The 20,865-nt window shown below is 43.9% G+C and overlaps 1 protein-coding gene across 2 annotated transcripts in view; it reads right to left on the bottom strand.

The window, feature by feature from the left end:
- EXTL1 (exostosin like glycosyltransferase 1) overlaps positions 1 to 20,865 on the bottom strand; it is a 90,283-nt gene that overhangs the window by 9,397 nt on the left and 60,021 nt on the right. For both annotated transcript variants that reach the window (XM_061597149.1, XM_061597148.1), the window contains exons 5-7: positions 12,598 to 12,730; positions 8,969 to 9,087; positions 1,070 to 1,162 (exon numbers count right to left, since the gene is read on the bottom strand). In XM_061597149.1, the coding sequence (XP_061453133.1) occupies positions 1,070 to 1,162; positions 8,969 to 9,087; positions 12,598 to 12,730 (345 nt within the window). The remainder of the gene's footprint in view (positions 1 to 1,069; positions 1,163 to 8,968; positions 9,088 to 12,597; positions 12,731 to 20,865) is intronic.

The raw sequence follows: 20,865 nt of genomic DNA, 5'->3' as shown, positions 1-20,865 counted from the left end.
GACCCACCTCATCCTTGCCCCTGACTATTTGTTTGCCCTCTCCCACTGGGCTCGATCCACTCCACTTTCCAGAAGAAAAGTGCACAGTGAGTGAAAGCTGTCGCTCCTTCTCTTTGCTCTCGTCACTGGTCGCATGTTCAGAGAAGGCAACTGGGCCAACAGGAAGGGAGAGGAGCAAGGCCAAGAGGCTCAACAGATATGCAGTGGGCCCCTTACTGGAGTTAAGGCCTTGGCAGATGCACGATTACACCAACTGCTGAGGCTAGACCTGCTTTCAAGAGATGCATCTCTGTGCATTTCTCCTAATACAGTTTTCGGTGAATGGAAAAGAAGCATCTCTTCACCTTGGCCTTTGGCACTCGAGATGTATGTTTTCAGGACCCACCCTATTTATGTGACTGTAATTTAGATACTTTTAACAAAGACTTTTAAACTGCTGTAACCCACCCTGAGACCTGTTGGTGAAAGATGGCTAATCAATTTAATAATAATATCTCCCAAAGCAGAGGTGGGGAACCTCAGGCCTAGGGGCCAACGGCAGCCCTCCAGGACTCTCCCCAAGCGACAGTGGAGACTGGTGGCTCCAATGGCGGTGAGGAAGTGAACCCACTCTGGGTTTTAGTTCAAACTTTCAAGGACCTGTCCAAGAGGCTCAGCACATTGGACAGCTTCTTGAAAGTTCAGGCTAAAACCCAGAGCAAATTCACTGCCCAAATGACATCAGAGCCACCAATCTCCACTGCCAAGCTGCATCCTGTCACCAGCTTCTCAAGCGCTTTTGGCTGGCTGGGGTGTGTCCCTGAACTGTGACAGTGCCCCTTGCTTGCCTGGGTGGAAGAAAGAGACGTGTGTGCAGAAGCCCCTTGATGTTTGTGCAGCTGGAATGCACTTTCCTGCAGAGGGAGGTGTCACATCTGTTGCTCTGCCCAGCTTTGACTCTGGCACCACCCACCACTGGCATGCGGCCCCCGAAAGGTTGCTCGTGAGGGAATGTGGCCCTTGGGCTGAAAATGTGTCCCCACTCCTGTCTCAAAGGGAACATCCTCCACTGCAACCCAAGCCAACTCACGTTGCTGCCTTGGATGATGGTCAAAGGGACGGTCGTCTGCGGCCATTTACTGCTCTGTGGGGGTGGCTTCTCACAGCTCCATAAAATTAAAATCTGTATAGAAAGAAAGAAAGAAAGAAAGAAAGAAAGAAAGAAAGAAAGAAAGAAAGAAAGAAAGAAAGAAAGAAAGAAAGAAAGAAAGAAAGAAAGAAAGAAAGAAAGAAAGAAAGAAAGAAAGAAAGAGGAAAAACACAGGTAGCAAAGGAAATCCCAAGTTAGTAATATATGCAAAATAGCCACCTAGAAGCAGCCAGAAACAAAGTCGCGGTTCTGTCTCCTGGAAGTCATCCTTGCCAACAAAATTAATAAATGAGAATAGGGACACTCTCGTGCAAGCAACTCTAAGGAGTAATAGAATCACAGAGTGGGAAGCATCCTCAAAGATCATGTACAGGGCCAGTGCCAAAGGGCCTGAAGGACCCCTCAAGATGTGGGGGTAGTGCTCCCTTTCCACGTTCCTCAGCAGGGTCAACTCCCGACCCTGCTGCAGATCGCAGAGATGGAACTCCCAGCCCCCCTCTACAGACTGTGTAGACCCGCAGAGCCCACCCACTCCACCTACCTCTTCCCCCTTTCTTTGAATGCCCTATGCGCTGTGCGCGCAGCTGCCATCGACCAAGATGGCAGCAGAGACTTCTCTAAGGGTCTGATGCCATCTTGATTGATGGCAGGCATGTGCGCGCAGCATAGCATGCATATGTGCCATCAACAAAGATGGCGGCAGGGGTATCAGGCCCTTTGAGACGCCTCCGCCCCCATCTTGGTTGATGGCAGTGACCTGCGTGCCCAGCATGCAGGGCGTTCACAGAAAGAGAAAAGAGGTAGGTGGAGTGGTCCCGCACGGTCTGGGGGTGGGGGGCTGGGAGCAGGAGGTCTGGGGCAGGCTGGCACCCAAGGGCCCAGTCACGCATGGCGCCGGCCCTGATCATCTAGTCCGACATACTGCTGTGGTAGGAAATACTGGGCTAGAGGCACCCTGTGCTCTGGCTTTGGGGAAGGGCTGTAATTCAGTGGTAGAGCATCTGCTTTGCACACAGAAGGTCTCAGGTTTAATCCCCAGCAACTCCAGTCAGGGTTGGGAGAGATTCCCTGCCTGAAACCCTGGAGAGCCACTGCTAGTCAGTGTAGAAAATATTAAGCTAGATGGACTAACAGTCTGACTTGGTATAAGTCAGCTCCCTATATGCGCAACAGCATTCCTGACAGATGACCATCCAGCCTCTGTTTAAAAACCTTGAACAAGGGAGGGCAGGGTGAGTCACCCCTGCGAGGGCCACATGGCAGCAGTGGGAGTGGCCACGGTATGCATGCATACAAATCACACACAGCCACTCACCAGGCAGCACATTCAGCACACCAGACAGGTTGGCACACAGTCAGCAGTGGCTAGCAGAGCAGGACAGGGTGGTGTTGCTTACTTGGTTTCCTAACACCAGTCCACTGCCTGTTGCTGAGACAGGAAAGGAGAAGAGATCAGTGCGGGTACAGCAGTGGGAGCATCTGACCAGTGGCAGCTGATGGCTCCATGTCAGTGGGGCAGTGGAATCAACTCAGGGTTTTAGTCCGAACTTTCAAGGAACTGTTGAAAGTGCTTTTGGAGAACTCCTTGAAAGTTTGGGCAAAACCCGGAGCGGATTCCACTACCCATTGCCATGGAGCCACCAGCCGCCACTGCATCTGACTGGCTCTGCCACTGCATCCACACTGTGCTAACCTCCACCCCACTTCACTCCTTCTCCTATCTGTAACCAGCAGCAACCCTGGTGTTGGGAAGCCAGGTGAGTAATGCCACCCCACCCCTCTAACTGTGACTGCACACAGCACTTGTTCCCCCTCTCTTTCACTCACGCAGACATGCTGTCACACATTCATACATAAACTCTCATACATAGATGCACACAACCAGCATTAGTTCTCCCCACTCCAAATTTAACCGTAACCCTTTTTTACTTTACACAGACTCTTCTAAACCCTAACCCCACTGCAGCACTGGAGTCAGGCTGCAGGAAAATGCTGGCCTTTTACTCTTAAGAGCAGGGAGAGGCTTGATCTTTGATCTCAGTTCTGTGGTACTTAGCGCTAAGAATTGAGATAAAAGATCCCTCTGCCTGCTCTTTAGAAAGGATCTCTGAAGAACAGGCGGGGGGGTTTCTCTCCAGAAATCAGGAGATAAAGCTGTTCTTCAGAAATAGCTCCTTAAAGATTGGACAGAGTACTTTATCTCCCAATCAGATTGATAGACGAAGTTGAGGGGCCAACAGGCCACTTCCTGTAGCTTGATGGGCTGGATATGGCCCACAGACTGCCAGTTAGCCCTCCTGGTGTAGACCTTGTGATGCTGGCCTCCACATTTCTGTTTGAGCAGCTGATTGCAAGTTGGAGGAAGCTGGATAAATGTGTATTATCTCATGTTAGAAGGAAAGTGTTGTAGGTAGTTCAGTTTCTTAAAGAGCTTTGGGATACTGGGTGATGTTCTGCAAATGTAGACATCCTGTTTTATTTGGACTCTCTGAGAAACAGTCATTTTTGTCACCCTGGGAAATGGAAATCCTAACTTTCAAAGACTATATATGAAGGGTTACCAACTGACCAGATTTTTTAAAAAAACTGGCTTGCTCTTGTGCCTTTAAGACAGGCTTGCTTTCCAGAGATTAGCTAGTGAAGCTTGTTCATGGCATGGAATTAAGCACTGATCACCAGCTCACTGCTGCAAGTCAAACTTCTTTTAAAGAGACTTGAGGTCCCATGCAAATACCAGCAATCCTGTCTGTATGTTACCAGAGAGCCTGGGTTTGCATTGTGTATTTATATTGTAAAAAAGGTGTGTTTGCCTCTGTGTGTGCATACCTCCCTCTCAAACTCACAGACAGATCAACCTTCTCCTTGACCAGCAAAAACCTCACCTTGATTAACCTTTTTAATCAAACAGGCTTGGGAATTGCGAGAGGCTTCGCCACTCACCTATAGCTATTTTTAAGGTCTCCTTCTATACTTAGATGTTCTGATTTGCACACCAAGGGGCTTTCAATTTTTTAAAAAATATCTAAGAATATAAGTGTCAACTAACGGCTTTAAAGGTGGAATGGTTTGTTAAAAAGAAAAACAAGAGGAGAGTATGCAACTTCCTATTCCTTGGCCTGTGGTTGTTATGGAGTGGGGAACCTATTTCAGCTTGAGGGCCACATTCTGTTCTAGGCAATCGTCTGTGCTAATGGTGGGCAGGGTGAAGCAAAAAATATTAATTTAGGCCCCATCTACTGTTTGGAGAGCCCTATTCCCATAGATGAGCTACAATCCCCAGAGTGGTTTAATAATCAATGCCTCTTCCCAGGGGACTCTGGGAACTGTAGCTGTATGATGGGAACAGGGATTTCCTAACAGCGCTCAGCACCCTTAACAAACTACACTTCCCTTTGGGGGAAGCCATGACTGTTTAATGCGGTGTGATACAGTTTTAAAATGTATAGTGCAGATACGGGCCTTAGTCACATATCCCACTCCATCCTCCATCTAGGCATGGAAAAAACATGATCAGCGTTCAAGGAAACATTATAGCTAGGCAGTGGTGAGGGGCATAGCCTGAAGAGATTCCCAAGGGCCAGACAGAAAGGCATTTGGCACCTGGGACTGAGGATCTCCATCACTCATATATATATATCTGTGAAATGGCGATAACTTTTGTGAGAGACATGGAGTACTTTGCTATAATCTACAACTCGCTGGATGTCTCCATGTTTACTCTATGGAAGCTAATTCCCAAGCAAGAGAACACAGTTTGGCAGCTTTAAGCCTCAATACATCTAAATCTAGCAATTACTAGGGTTGCAATGTCCTATGCACACTTACTTGGGAGAAGCCCCACTGAAAACAGGGAGACTACTTCCAAGCAAGCACGGGCAGGCTGGATGGCTGTAATCCTGTGCACACTTGCATAGAACCAAGTCTCACGAAATGCCCTGCCACTTACTTCCAAGTAAAAATGGAAATGGACTGCCTTCAAGTCGATCCCGACTTATGTACCCTATGAATAGGGTTGTTCATGGTAAGCGGTATTCAGAGAGGGTTTACCATTGCCTCCCTCTGAGGCTAGTCCTCCCCAGCTGGCTAGGGCCTGCTCAGCTTGCCACAGCTTCACAAGCCAGCCCCTTTCTCGTCCGCAACTGCCAGCTGGGGGGCAACTGGGCTCCTTGGGACTATGCAGCTTGCCCACGGCTGCACAGGTGGCAGGGCACGTAACCCCTGAGCCACTCCCTGTGGGGGTGATCTTTAGCTGGCCCTTGACACCCAGGGGATACAAGCAGGGATTTGAACTCACAAACTCTGGACTCCCAGCCAGGCTCTCCTCCCAACTGTGCTATAACAGCTCCCTTCCAAGCAAACATGCATACAAGTAAACATGCATAGAATTGGAAACAAACTAGATGCAAGTAGCAAATGGCTTTTAAAATGAAAAGAGTATGGGGGGATCTGGACTGGGACCCTAGGGGAGGTAGGGGGGATTTAGTCCTGTGCCCTCCCTGATATCGACTGAGAATGAGTCCCCCATGCCTGCTTTTGTATTGGAAGAAAACCTCCCACTTTCTGCCAACTGAATCTTTTCTTCCATGCAAAGTGTATGTGATGGGGTTATGGATGAGAAAGAAATTTGATTCCGCTCACATATGAAGGCAAACTTACCAAATTCTCATTTTCTGAAGCAATATGAGAACCAAAACACAGCTATCCTTTGAAATTCACATTTCTTCGAATTTTGCAATGCAGTAAGGTTTACAAAAATGCATATATAACTAGGGTAAAGTGTGCATATAAATGCATATATTAGTGAAAACAGCATACAAAAATGCATGATGTTTGGGGAAATTGCTTTGCAAAAATGCGTGGGAGAAATTTGCACATAAATACAGATGAATTTTCATGAGCACTTTTTAAATTCACAAACAGATGTAGACATGTGGAGAACTGAACTTAAAATTAGAAAAATGACAGAGAGAAACTGACATTGACATATTTTCCCATCCCTAGCTGGGAGAACACTCTAGATCACAAATGCAGTAGAAGGGGCAAGTGTTTAAAGCCCCCCTCCCTTGCTCCAGCAGGGTCCTGATTTGGATTGTGCCCCCCTCCCAATGCTTGCTATGTACTAGTTAAGAGCCATTCATGCAATTGCTAATCATGTCATCATGTTAGTTTTGGGCTTCAGGTGGATTGGGGCAAATGTCTTTTGTATTACCCCACTTCCTATTTCATAAGCTTTATTTTCATGTTTGCATTTCTAAGATTTTTTTAAAAAAAAACACGTAATGCCAACCATATAATTACAACGTTAGAAGCAATTACAGTTCTGTTGTAATAGATGACATCTAAGCACTTAATATAACTTCAGTATTATTACTAAAAGCAAGCGTGGTTGCTAATAAAAGCCTCTCATGGGGTACAATGTGCATTGTAATGGGCCTATTCCACTTAATAAAGCAAGTCGGCTTTATATTTCTCTAGCGATATGAGAATCCTGTTCCATATCTTCATCTTCTGCATGAGCTAGAAATGGTTACTGTCAAAACCTAGGAGTCTGCCTTATACTGAGTCAGTCCATTGGTCCATCTAGCTCAGTACTGCCTACACTGACTGGCAGCGGCTGTCCAGGGTTTCAGACAGGGGTCTCTCCCAGCCCTACCTGGAGATGCCGGAGACTGAACCTAGGACCTTCTGCACGCAAAGCAGATGCTCTGCCACTGAGTTACAGCCCTAACAGGGACATGACATTATACTGGGAAGAGCTGGGGTGCACAACTCCAACTCTAGCATGAAGCTCTTTGAATGATCTCGGGCCAACATCAGGGCTTTGCCCTTAAAAGGCCATCTAACAGTTTCACCACTGAGCTTATGGCCCTTTCCGAAAAGCACAGAACACAGAAAGCTGCCTCTTCTGAAGTATGTGGAAGTACCTTTATTTGGGAGGCAGGGGGCATCATTTGCTGCTTGGCCTCAGGTAGCAGAATCTCTTCGGCCGGTCCCAGCCTCTCTCCAAAGGAAACTCAAGTCTTCTCTACTGCATACCGCATAGCAGCTCCGAGTGGAATACTGAACACGCGTACTTTGAGCATTAGCCACTAAAGTAAAATGGGCCTGCTGATGAATCTGCCAGTTTCAGTTTCTCTCAGCTTCTCATTTTCCCAGTCTTAAGTTCAGTTCTCCACACTACTTTGCCATTTTGTTATGTCCTCATGAAAATTCATGAGCATTTTAGCTTGGGGAAATGGACTGCCTTCAAGTCGATCCCGACTTATGGAGACCCTATGAATGGGGTTTTCATGGTAAGCGGTATTCAGAGGGGGTTTACCACTGCCTTCCTCTGAGGCTGAGAGGCAGTGAGTAGCCCAAGGTCACCCCGTGAGCTTCATGGCTGTGTGGGGATTCGAACCCTGGTCTCCCAGGACATAGTCCAACACCATAACCACTATGCCACACTGGCTCTCATTTTAGTTTGAATTTCTCCTAATATACACGTTTTCTATGAAATTTTGCCCAATAGGCACATTTTTGCAAAGCGGTATCTCCTAATACAACATATTTTTGTGAATGATATTTTCACTGATATATGCATTTTATGCACACTTTAATTCATTATATGCATGTTTGCACCCATTACTTGGCTGGAGAACTGCATCTCAAATTTTTGAGAAGTGCAGGTTTCGAAGGATGGCTGTGTTTCAGTTCTTGTAGTGTCAGAAAGCACAAATCAGGTAGGCTCGCCTTTAAGCACAAACTGAATCTAATCTCTTCCCTGTTGCTACTTCTGAGTAAAAGTGGCTCAGATCTGGGGCGTGGGGGCATCCTGGACTGGCACACCCAGACACGCTTGCTGCTGTGTGTTTTAGAGCACCTGGGGTGGCCTGGGATGGGCAAGGCCTGTTGGCGGAGCTCTTCAGCAAGACACAGTTGCTGACAGGACGTGCCCTGTAGGCAAGAGGGAGAATGAGCACCTGCTAGCAGCCGCGGTGGTGGCAGCGGCTGTTAGCCCACCCAAGTGCTCCTCAGGGCTGCCAACTATTCCAGGGGAAGACATCTGCCGTCTCTTACATCTTGTCTTTGCACACACGGGTGCATGTTTATGGCGGGGGAGTGGGAAAATATCTCACTGCTTAATCTGGGCTTCATCATAGTGCAGCGGCACTAAAGATTACTGGAGAGATTAAAAGAGAGAGGAAAAGAGGAAGGCAGCAGCAAAGTTATTACAGTGGCGTCATAAGGGCAGGACTTTGGGGCAGAAGTACAGGATCCCATTCAGAGGAATGAGCACAAGGGCCACCCAAATGCAGCAAGGCTGGCTTATCACAATTTGAACTACCGTATTGGCCCGAATATAAGCCACCCCCAAATATAGGCTGCATCCCCAAAATGAGATCTAAATCTTAACAACACGTGCAACTTCTAGGCTTGGTCTCACAATGAATAACTCACCGGACAACCAGAGCCACCTGTTAAGAAGGGCAGGTGATCCTTTTACAAAAACGACTGAAGTTCCATGTGGTTCCTGAGGTCTCATCTTAAATTGTGGCTTCCCTACTACCAGAGCGCAATTATAGGCTGTGCCCAGGTTTATCCATAAGCCAGATTTGAGAGGGGAAATGTGGCCTATATTCAGACTGATATGGTAAGCAATATAATATACATGACTATCTAAAAAGTCCCACCACCAGTAAGACCACCAAGCTCAGAATCTAAAATTACTTCACTTCTTCACTGAGTTGTCAAAAGAATAAAGGTGGGGATTGACCTCGTAGAATTGTGAAATCGTAGTGCTGCTTCCCCACCAATCCCTGCTGCAGTACAATGGGACAAGCCACACCTCCTGTTTACCTGGGCACAGTACTCAGACTTGGAGATAGCTTGGATGAGCTTGAGGATGGGCTGAGAGAGGGAGACAATTGGCGAGACAGCCCGGATGAATGCAGTAAACTTGCTGGAAGGGTTGGATCCTGTTACGGGGAGAAACATGGTGAGTTTGAGATGCCAAAAACCCTAACCCAAACCCTGTCTTTTCCATGTGGCCTTTGATTTATCCTGTTCATCCTGATTCCCAAGGAAACAAGCTTTATTATTTATATAGTGGCATCAATGTGCATGGTACAGAGAACAAGTCCCTGCCCCAAGGAGCTTCCTATCAAAAATTCAAGATAAAACAACAGGGGAGGAGAATGGAGGGGCAAACAGGGAATGCACAAAATGCAGTGACTTGGATGCTTGCCTGGGTGAAATACTGTTATGCCATTGCTGAAAGAATTACACTGGCTGCCAATTAGCTACTGGGCTACGTTCAAGCTGCTGGCTTTGGTACGCCAAGCCCTATACAACTTTGGACCAGGATAATTAAAATATCATCTCTCACTGTTTATATTCCCAACTGATTGTTGCACTCTGCAAGAGAGCGCTTCCTGCAGACACCATCTCATCAGGTCTGTTCCACACGATGTACGAATTGGGGCCTTTAGTGTGGTGGCACCTACCCTTTGGAATTCCTTTCTTGGTACATATCAGACAGGTGCCATCTCTATTATCTTTCTGGTGCTGGTTGAAGACCTTTCTCTTCCAACAAGCCTTTTAAGTGGAGATTTTTATGCCAGGCCATTTCTGTATTGGACTTCAAATTGTTTTCTTATCAGAACTGACTTTATTGTTGTTTTGTTTGTTAAATTACCTCAGGGTATTTTATGGGAAGAGATTAATAAATTAAATTATGTTAAAAATTAAAATAAATTAAAAATAAAGATTGGATTACTGCCATACACTCTATGTGGGGCTTCCCTTGTGCTTGACCTGGAAACTGCGGTTATTGCGGAATGCTGCAGCACAGTTGCTAAAAGGTTGAGTGAGCACTTGTCAGCATATAACACCTCTTAGATATCTGCTATGTCTGCTGATTTGTTACTGGGCGAGGTTCAAGGTACTGCTATTGGTATATAAAGCCCTTAACAGCTTGGGACCAGTTTACGTGCAGGGCTGTCTTACCCCATATGTGTCCACTCGACTGCTTCAGTCTGCAGAAATGACATTGTTACAGGTGCCACATAATACTCTTTCCACACTTGTAAGAAATTGTTGTTTTAGTGGGGCAGGACCTACACTTGGAACTCCCTGCCTACTGACATCAGACCTACTGACATCCCTGCCTACTGACATCAGCCTCCACTGTATTCTTTTTGGCTGCTGATTAAAACATTTTGGTTTAGGCAAGTCTATCCAGACATATAGATGTTGATGTGTCTTTATTTTTAGCTTACTGTTGTTTTATTCATTTTTTTAAAAAAAAGTTTTTAATTCCTTGTTTGTAACTATTTTAATTGATAATTTTAATGTTTCCTGTAAATCCCTTAGAGCAGTATATAAATCAAGCAGTATGTAAATTTTGTTAAATAAAATATAAATAAACAAACAAGCGATTGTGTCAATTGCACACACTTAGAACATAAGAACAGCCCTGCTGGATCAGGCCAATGGCCCATCTAGTCCAGCATTCTGTTCTCACAGTGGCCAACCAGTTTATTATTATTAGTAGTAGTAGTAGTAGTAGTAGTAATTTAATTTGTATACCGCTTCATACTTCAAAAGAAGTCTCTAAGTGGTTTACAGTGTTGTAAAAATTAAATTAAACATTTAAAACAATACAAAACATTTGAAAAAATCATCTTAAATGTTAACATCTTAACATTAATCATAAAAACCAAATTACACATTTAAGACAATTCAAACCATATAAAAATATCTTAAATATCAAAATAACTAAAATATATTATAACACAAATATACCACGAAGACGAACAACCACAACCACCAAACACACGAGCGTGTGTGTACAGGTAGCAGCATCACTCCCACTTTTGCTGCTACCACCCCAACTTACATTCTCATCGAAAGGTGGGACAACACTCCCCACCCCTGGAGCTCCCTCCTCTCACCAGGAAGCATCCACAATCATTCCACTCCCACACAACACCCATAACAACAGGGAGTTGCACATGGGAAACCCGCAAGCAGGACTTGAGTGCATACAGCACTCTCCCCTCCTGCAGTCTTAGGCTTTAAAAAGGTAAAGGTGTCCCCGCACTTACAGTGCGAGTCATTTCCGACTCTTAGGGTGACATCTTGCAACGTTTACTAGGCAGACCGTATATATGGGGTGCGATTGCCGGTTCCTTCCCCGGCCTTTCTTTACCCCCGAGCATGTGCCGGGTACTCATTTTACCGACCACGGATGGATGGAAGGCTGAGTGGACCTCGACCCCTTTTACCAGAGATTCGACTTCCTCCTTCCGTTGGAATTGAACTCCGGCCATGAGCAGAGCTTCGGCTGCGTTACTGCTGCTCACCACTCTGCGCCACGGAGGGCGCCTTAGTCTTAGGCTTAGTTACTAGCTTAGTTTCAGGCATAGCAAGTTGGGAGTTGTATAGTCTGTGTAACATCATCTGCCTGCATGCTACTCTCTGCGCTTTTGTTTATCCCTTCCATAGTGTTCCCACTGTTTGATTATAAGTTGACTGGGAGTAGAAACCTGTCTAGGTTGCCGATCTAACACGGCAAAGGTGTATGCTGATGGTGTGGTAATCATTATTACTCCCTCTAATAGCAAACTCAGTTGGCCAGTGCCAATAGGACTATAGCAAAAATGGGGCCATTGAAAAAACAAGAGGAAGGTATCAGCATGCTACAGGGAACTCAAAGGTTTATAGAAGATATACCAAAAACATTTAGATGAAGGCAACCACTCAAACATGACAGTAAGGACTGTGCATAAATAAAACTATATTATTATTATTATTATTATTGATAGGGCAGCACTTCCATTTGGTTCACACCATGTGCAAATTATACAAAATCATTCAAAATTTGCAATTCCTCAATTTTGAGATGCAGTTCTCCACATGTACAAAAATGTGCACATCAAGGGAAAGTACATATATAAGTGCATATACTGGTGAAAATATCATACAAAGCTGCATTATATTAGGAAAATTTGCTCGCAAAAATATGTACATTAGGAGTAACATCTGCAAAAATGGCAAAAAAAATTCACAAGGACTTTTAAAAATATGTAAATAAACCATAAACAGATGCAACTTACAAATGGGAAAAAATGGCAGGGGGGATAAGAAAATGAGAGAAATTGTAATTGACAGATTCATCCATCCTTAACTTGCATCTGTGTTAGAATTGCTTTTAATATGTCTTTTAATATGTTTGTAACCCTTTTAAAAAGATTTTTTAAAGTGTTTTTTTAATGTTTTTAACATTGTTTTGTTTTAATGTATTTTAAGGTCTTTTATTTTGTTTTAAAGTGTTTTTAGTGTTTCTGTTTGCCGCCCTGGGCTCCTGATGGAAGGAAGGACGGGGTATAAATAAAATAATAAATAAATAAATAAATAATGGGGGGCAAAGAGGGGGCATAATATGATGTCAGGGTGATGGTGGAGTTGAGCGAGGATTCCCATACCATGTCGCAGATAGTAGAAAGGGAAGTCGTTGAGGTGGGTGGAGTATTCTGGAAGCGCCAGCAGTCCTCCTGGAAGGGCGTTCCAGAAGAACCTTGGACGAGATTCTTGATGAAATATCCGATCCTTTATTATCTAACAAAAGAGAAATCAAGCTGTCATCATGCAAGCAGCATTATGCTCCTGAAGCTGCCAAAACCGACGGAGGCTGTGAGATCATCTGCAAACTGCCCTACTCACCTCAAGGTAAAAAAGATTAGATTGGTATTGCAAAGGCACTCAAGAGTATTCCTCATCGAATACAATATAAGAAAAGAAGCAATAAAAATACAATTAAAAGTCAATATGAATATTTAATGTGATGGATGTGTCCTTTCCCGTCTTCAACCACAAATCCACAGATACTCCACAGACCTTAAGAACAAAGAACATCAGAAGAGCCTGCTGGATCAGGCCAGTGGCCCATCTAGTCCAGCATCCTGTTCTCACAGTGGCCAATCAGATGCCCATGGGAAGCCCACAAGCAGGACCTGAGTGCAAGAGCACTCTCCCCTCCTGTGGCTTCTACCAACTGGCTTTCAGAGGCATAATGCCTCTGACTAGGGTGGCAGAACACAGCCATCATGGCTTGCAGCCACTGATAGCCTTATCCTCCATGGATTTGTCTAATCCTTTTTTAAAGCCATCCAAGTTGGTGGCCATCACTGCCTCTTGCGAGAGCAAATTCCACAGTTTAACTATATGCTGTGTGAAGAAGGGCTTTCTTTCGTCTGTCCTGAATCTTCCAATTTTCGCCTTCATTGTATGTCACGAGTTCTAGAGAGAACTCTAGAGACAGAACAGCTTTTCTCTATCTACCTTTTCCATGCCATGCATATTTCAGTCCACTTCCATCCATCTCACTTGCCTTTTCTCTAAACTAACAAGGCCCAAATGCTGCAACCTTTCCTCATAGCGGAGTCATTCTGTCCCCTTGATCATTCTGGCTGCCCTTTTCTGAGCTTTTTCCAGCTCTACAATATTATTTTTGAGGTGGGGCAACCAGAACTGTACACGGTATTCTAAACGAGGCTGCATCATAGATTTGTATAATGGCATTATAACATTGGCAATTTTATTTTCAGTACCTTTCCTAATAATCCCTAGCATGGAATTTGCCTTTTTCACAGCTGCCACACACTAGGTCGACATCTTCACTGAATTATCTACAACAACCAATATGCATACATTTGCACTTGTTTATATTGAATTGCATTTGCCATTTTGCTTCCCATTCATTCAGTTTGGAGAGGTCCTTTTGGAGCTCTTCGAATTCCCTTTTTGTTTTAACAACCCTGAACAATTTAGTATCATCAGCAAACTTGGCCACCTCACTGCTCACCCATAACTCTAGATCATTTATGAACAAGTTAAAACACACAGATCCCAGCACCGCTCCTTGTGGGGTTCCACTTTCTACATCCCTCCATTGGGAGAACTGTCCATTTATTCCTACTCTTTGCTTTCTGCTTCCTAGCCAGTTCTTGATCAACAACAGGACCTCTCCCCTTATTCTATGACCACGTGAATGAAGCCCGAGGCCATGGGTAGCCCATGGACCACAGTTTGGGAACTCCTGTACTAGGGGATGTTGGAAGGATGATCAGGACAATGTAGATCAAGTGGTGCAAACACTCCAAAAAGCATTATATACTGTATAAGCACTAAGTATTATTAAGATTTTTGCCAAGCTGTGCTAAGCTGCAGCAGAACTTGTATAAGACACATATATGTATTTATTACATTTACAGTCCACCTTTTCTCCAAGGTCCCCGTCACCCCATTTTATCTCCATAACAACCCTATGAGGTAGGTAAGAGATGCACTGACTGTCCCATGGTTACTCAATAGGCTTCATGGTGAGCGTAATAGGGTTCTGTAAGAGCAGTCCACCTCTAGAGATGTCAGTGAATTTCAGCAAGAATGGAAATTGTTGATGCTTGCTTCATTATCCCATGTACAGAATAGAAATTAATGCAGCAAATGCAATTAATATTCACTGTTGTTGTTTTTGATCACAAACAATACATAACTGATGACTTTCTTTTCCTTTTTTGTGCTGTGCTTCATTTGCATTGGAATAAAAAAATTAAGAATGTAATTACGGATAGAAGGATCTGACTGTTTTGGTTCTCCCAGATTCTCATTTTCCCAGTCTCTCCACATTTCTGCAGCAATTTGCTATTTTTATTTTTAAAAAACTCATGAAAATTCTTCAGCATTTTAATGTGAATGTCTCCTAATAAACACATTTTGTATGCAGGTTTGACTAATGTACACATTTGTACAAGTAATTTCTTGAAATATAATACATTTTATATGTTATCTTCATGGATATATTAATTTTTATGCACACTATCCCCTGATATATGTATTTTTGTGAACACTGTTTAGTTGGAGAACTGCACTGCAAAATTTGGATAAGGGTGAATTTTAAAGGATGACTGTGTTTTGGTTTTCACATTATTTCAGAAAGAGCAAATCTGACAAGGGAAAAACTCCTTCAGAACCAAGTTTCCCTCCATCTCCTACCAACTGTCAAATCTCAACAGTCTCCCTCACAATGAAAGCTAACTCCCAATTGCCTAAAACCTACAGCCAATCAGAGTTTGATGTCAGCCAGACCAACAACAGAATTGACCTCTTAAGTTACTGACTGAGTGGTCCCTGCTGTTGTACTTCCAACACATCCCTACTTTCTCTGCCTCTTAGTGTGGGGTGGAGGAACTTCAGAATTCTCATCGGGCAGAACTATTGAGCGGTGAATGTTTACATGTAGCCAGGCTCAGAATCTCTTGGGACATTTTACAGAGACAAGTGCTTCCCACCCCCGATGGATAAGGATCTCAGGCTGTGCCCTTATAATGAACAAGCCAGGGAAGTTTTAAAGGCTCAGGTGTTCAGCTTTGGATAAACAGCTCTAAGTTTCAGGGATTTATCTACGCTCTCACCACTTCGCCTGTCCTGTCTTTAACAAGGCTAGGAAACAAATAACAAGGTTTCCCTGGTGCTTTATATTCTGCCTGGGCTAAAAGGAACCAGCTCTTCCTTTTCAGGCACCCAGAAGACTACTACACAATCCAGGCATTGATCAGGCTGATATAACTGGGTGCTCCCAAATTGCTCACTGGACCTTAAGGAAAAATTAGTTTCTCTCTCTGCCTTGAGAAGCCATTGGCCTAAACTTATGTACCATTTACATAATTTATGCAACTTACCTTCAATTCAATGCAAAGGAAATGTCAAAACACAAAAAACCCACATCGTTAATTACGTATTGTTTGCAGACTTAAAAAAAACAAGAATTACATGAACAGTCATATTAGCTTGACTGGTTTCCAGTCTTAGCCACACACGAACACAGGAACTGCAGCAGTTTCTATTTCCATTTTCCATTTTTGTCGGAATTCTCTACCATATCTACGTGCAGGTGACCTCTTGGGATATTTATTTATTTATTATTTACTACATTTGTACACCGCCAAAGCTCTCTGGGCGGTTTACAACAATGAAAACATAATAACAAATATACAAATTTAAAAACACATATTTAAAAGCCAATTAAAACCGTATTTAACTGTATTTATATTTTTCATAAAGCAGCTAAGTTCTTGCAAGGAACTCTGGACTGATCCAGCAGATCAGGTGTTCCCAAATGATTTCCAAACTCCACCTGTACAGGCCTTGAGATCTTATACAAAGCACGTTGCTCAGTTTTCACAGCATCCAGTTTTGCAAAGCTTATCTGACTTGTCTTAATAAGTAAATGCAAGATCTGAGAGTATTTCTTGTCCAATATGGCCCCCAAAACAGCGATTCACCTCTTTATTCTTTCCTTGAGTAGAACAACATTCATTTATTTGGGAGAAGGAACAGATGAAAGGGGGGGGGGTCATGACAGAACATTATAAAATTATGAATGGCATGGAGAGAATTGATAAAGATTCTACCCCCATCCCACTCCACTGTTGTATTACTAGAACTCAGGGTCAAGTAATGACATAGATGGGCTGTTGGTCCTAGTGGATGGTTGAAAGGCATATGGGACCACCACCTTGCTGAAGCTAAGCAGGTCTAGATCTGGTCAGTGGCTGCACGAGAGACCTCCTGGGAACCACATGTATGCTACACTGAGTTCCATAATGGGGAGAAAGGTAGAATAAAAATCTATTTTAAAAAAATGCTTCAGAGCAGAAAAAAGGAAGTACTTATTTTACCCAATGCAATTATGGAATTCATTGCCGCCAAGATGCAGTAATGGCTACCGGCTTAAGTGATTTTAAAGAAGGATTTCACAATTTAATGTAGAAAGACCTGTCTACCAGCAGCTATTAGACATAATTCCTATAGAGCCTCCACATTCAGAGGCAGTGTACTTCTGAATACTTGCTTAGGAGAGCAAACAAGTGAAAGTTGTCGCCTTCCTGCCTTCCTGCAAGGCTTCGCAAGAAGTAGCTGTTGGGCTGCCATGAGGAAGCCGTGCTGGACTAGGCAGCTCGTTTTGGCCTAATCCAGCAGGGCTCTTCTTTGTTTTTAGAGAAGAGTATGCAGCAGAGGTGTTTTCAGCTTCCGCTGATGCTGAGAACAGCAGGACATGAAGAGCAGCTCTGGCAGTTCCTGTGTATCACCAGATTTCCAGATCAAGAGATCATTTCCCATAACGCATCAGCTACTAAACAATGTGCAATTCTGTAACTCTTCTGTGCTCAGCAACAGCCATGGCCTTTGGATACATTTCTTCTTATTCTTTTCAGTTTCACAGAAAAGTGATGCTCGCTAGCATAGATGGATTTTTTTTTAATTAAAAAAATACCCACACATACTAACCAACCAACAGGCCTTTCCTTTGCAGATATGTCCAGTTAATAAAGACTTGGCATAAAAGATAAAATGGTTAGAGGTCATATCCAGATAGTGGTTGCCAGCATCATATGGCCTGCTTGCACACATCTGTGGCAGTCCTGCTGAAGGCCAAATGCTAGGCTCTTTGGGCCTTTTGGTTTGTTCCAACAAGGCAATTCTTGTGTTAATAATGGTGTGGTAGTTAGATCATGTGTGGGGGACCTTTGGCCCCCCAGATGTTGCTGAACTACAGCTCCCATCATCCCTGGCCACTGGCCATGTTTGTTGGAATTGATGGAAATTGTAGTTCTGCAACAACTGAAGGGCCCAAAGTTCCCCACATCTGAGCTAGAGTGTCAGACTAGGACTAAGGTGATCCAGGCCATGAATATCTTACTGAGTGATCTTTGAGTCAGTTTAACCTACCTCACAGGATTCTTAAGAGGTGAAAGTGGTCAGAACTAAGGATAGGGGAGAAATTCAATGTAGTTCACATTTAAAGCCAAATATACCAAATTCGCAGTTTCCAAAACAATATGAGAACTGTAACATAGCCATCCTTCAAAATATGCACTTCTCCAAATTTTGCAATGCAGTTCTCTAATAATTACAAAAATGCATATATTAAGGGGAAATGTGCATAAAAATGAATATATTCGTGAAAATAACATACAAAGATGCATTGTATTAGGATAAATAGCTTGCAAAATGTGAACATTAAACAAAACTACATATAAAAATGTGTTTAGTAGGAGATGAAAAAAAAATGAAATGGATTGCCTTAAAGTCGATTCCGACTTATGGCGACCCTACGAATAGGGTTTTCATGGTAAGCTGTATTCAGAGGGGGTTTACCATTGCCTTCCTGTGAGGCTGAGAGGCAGTGACTGGCCCAAGGTCACCCAGTGAGCTTCATGGCTGTATGTGGATTCGAACCCTGGCCTCCCAGGTCATAGTCCAGCACCTTAACCACTACACCACACTGGAGATATTCGCTCTAAAATGCTGAAGAATTTTCATGAGGACATCTTATCTTTTAAAAAATGCAAATAGCTGTAGAACTGAATTTAAGAATGGAAAAATCAGAAACTGAGAGAACTGAAATTGACAGATATTTCCATCCCTAGTGGAACCATATATAAGAACATCCTGGCTGCTGGATCAGACCAACAGTCCATTTAGTCCACCACCCTCTTCTCACAGCTGCCACTCCGCTACCTATAAAAAGCTACAAGCAGGAACTGAACACAAAGGCACTCTCCGCACTTGTGATTCCTAGCAACTGGTATTCAGACACATACTGCCTCTAATTGGTAGTGTAGTGGCAAATTCAGAAGTGCAGGGTCTCCTCATGATAGTCACAGCCACACCCCCTCATAGCCACACCCACTTTCCCACTTTCCCTCATCTTCCTTGCCCTCTGCACACTCCACTACAACAGACATCCCTAAGAGCCAATCAGCATGAAAAGCGAGACTGTGTGGTAGTTACTGAGAAGAGTGGCTGACTCATCTCCTTTCACTCTGGCTCCAATCGGCATGAAAGTACAGGGACTCTTCTCAGTGGCTAACATGCTCTCCTCTCATGATGAATGGCTTGTACACAGGGACCTGGCTGGGACCCTGGCCCCAAAAGGTAAGAGGTCTTTGTTCCCCTGAGACGCCGGATGACTACACCCCTGACTCTAATGTTGGAAGTTGGAACACAGCCATCATGATGGCCAGTAGCCATTGATAGCCTTATCTTCCATGAATCTGTCTAAATCTCTCCAATAAAGCCATCCAACTTGGTGGTGGTGGCTGTTCCTACATCCTGGGGAAGCAAGTCCCATAGCTGAACCATGAACTGTACATGAAGAAGTGCTTCATTTGTCTGTCCATATATTCAGCTTCACTGATTGACCCTCGATTCTAGTATTATGAGAGAGGGTGAAAAGCTTCTTTCTATCCACTTTCTCCATTCTGTACATAATTTTATACATCCCTATCGTGTTCACACCCACCCTCCCACCCCTTCCCTCCCCTAAGCTAAAAAGCCATTTTAAAAAGCATATGACACCGTGAGCTCCTTGGAGGAAAGGCAGGGATATAAATGTAGTATATAAAATGCTCACGTCACTTCTCAAAGCAGGGAGAAGTTCCAGGGGCACAGGGCTGACTCAGGTTTCATTTGTTTTGGAAGGAGGTCACGGGCAGCTTATTCGTGTTTGACAATGTTTGCCAACGTCTACAGCCAACTCCCTAAAATGCGTACAGAGCCCAAACTCAGCTCTCAGTGTCTGTGGCCACACCTGCATCTTACATCTGAAGCACTATTATACACCTTTAATAGTCATGGCTCCCTCCCAAAGAATCCTGGGAAACGTAGTTTGTGAAAGGTACTGAGAGTTGTGAGGAGGCCCTATTCCCCTGACAGAGCTATAATTCCCAGCGTTCCCTAAGAAGAAGGAATGGGTATGCTTTAAGTTGGATTCCTGCATTGAGCAGGGGGTTGGATTCAATGGCATTATAGCCCCTTTCCAACTCTACTATTCTATGATTGTTACACCGCTCTGGGAATTACAGTCCTGTGAGGGGAATAGGGGTCTCCTAACAACTCTCAGCACCCTTAACAAACTACAGTTCCCAGGATTCTTTGGGGGAAACCCAAAGACTGTTTTATAATAGTATGCATGGTGTGAATGGGGCCTTAGATTACACCACTCTTGCAGGGGAGGGCAGAGAAAGGCATACTCTTTGGCCAAAAGGCAAAATGGCTCTCACCTTCCAGGGGAATCTCCAGCTATTTCTTATTGTGAGTCATTTACTTCTTAATTTCCTTAAGAAAGAAGATCCTTGGCACCTTTGCCAGGATTACCAAAGCAGTTTCCTGCAGTATTCCTGGATCCATCAACTCTTTTCTGTCCAAAACATACAGTCTTTCAGCAATAATGAACTCATTCCCCCCCCCATATTACATGGGGGAGGACATAAATGGATAAAATAGCCCTATATTAAGTGTGTGCAGAACCTCCGTTTTAAAGCAATGCCTCAGCAGTGCCAAAAAGCTTAAATATAATGGACATACCCATTAATCAAAAGGTTCTGGGGGGAAACTGATGAAAGCAATTTCAGTGATAATATGCTTCCCCATGCCCTTATATCCTTTAACAATTTTATTAGTGTATATGGGTAAACAAATTAAACATAATGAGCTAATATGGAAGGTAATAATTGGTGTTCATATACTAGTGGCACAAAAATGCAAAAAAATAGGTCACCCCCTAACAGCCAAAAATGGTTAACAAAAAATTGGGAGGCAGCAATGATGCATAAGCTTGTAGAGCTGGAGAGCAATCCAACCTGAGTTTACGCCAGGCTGGGGGGAGTTGGATGTGGCGGACCCCCAGC

The sequence above is a fragment of the Rhineura floridana genome, chromosome 15 (genome assembly GCF_030035675.1).
Source record: "Rhineura floridana isolate rRhiFlo1 chromosome 15, rRhiFlo1.hap2, whole genome shotgun sequence".
In the NCBI taxonomy this organism is placed as follows: domain Eukaryota; kingdom Metazoa; phylum Chordata; class Lepidosauria; order Squamata; family Rhineuridae; genus Rhineura; species Rhineura floridana.
The sequence above is the reverse complement of the archived record's forward strand: the minus strand, read 5'-3'. Positions and strand labels throughout refer to the sequence as shown.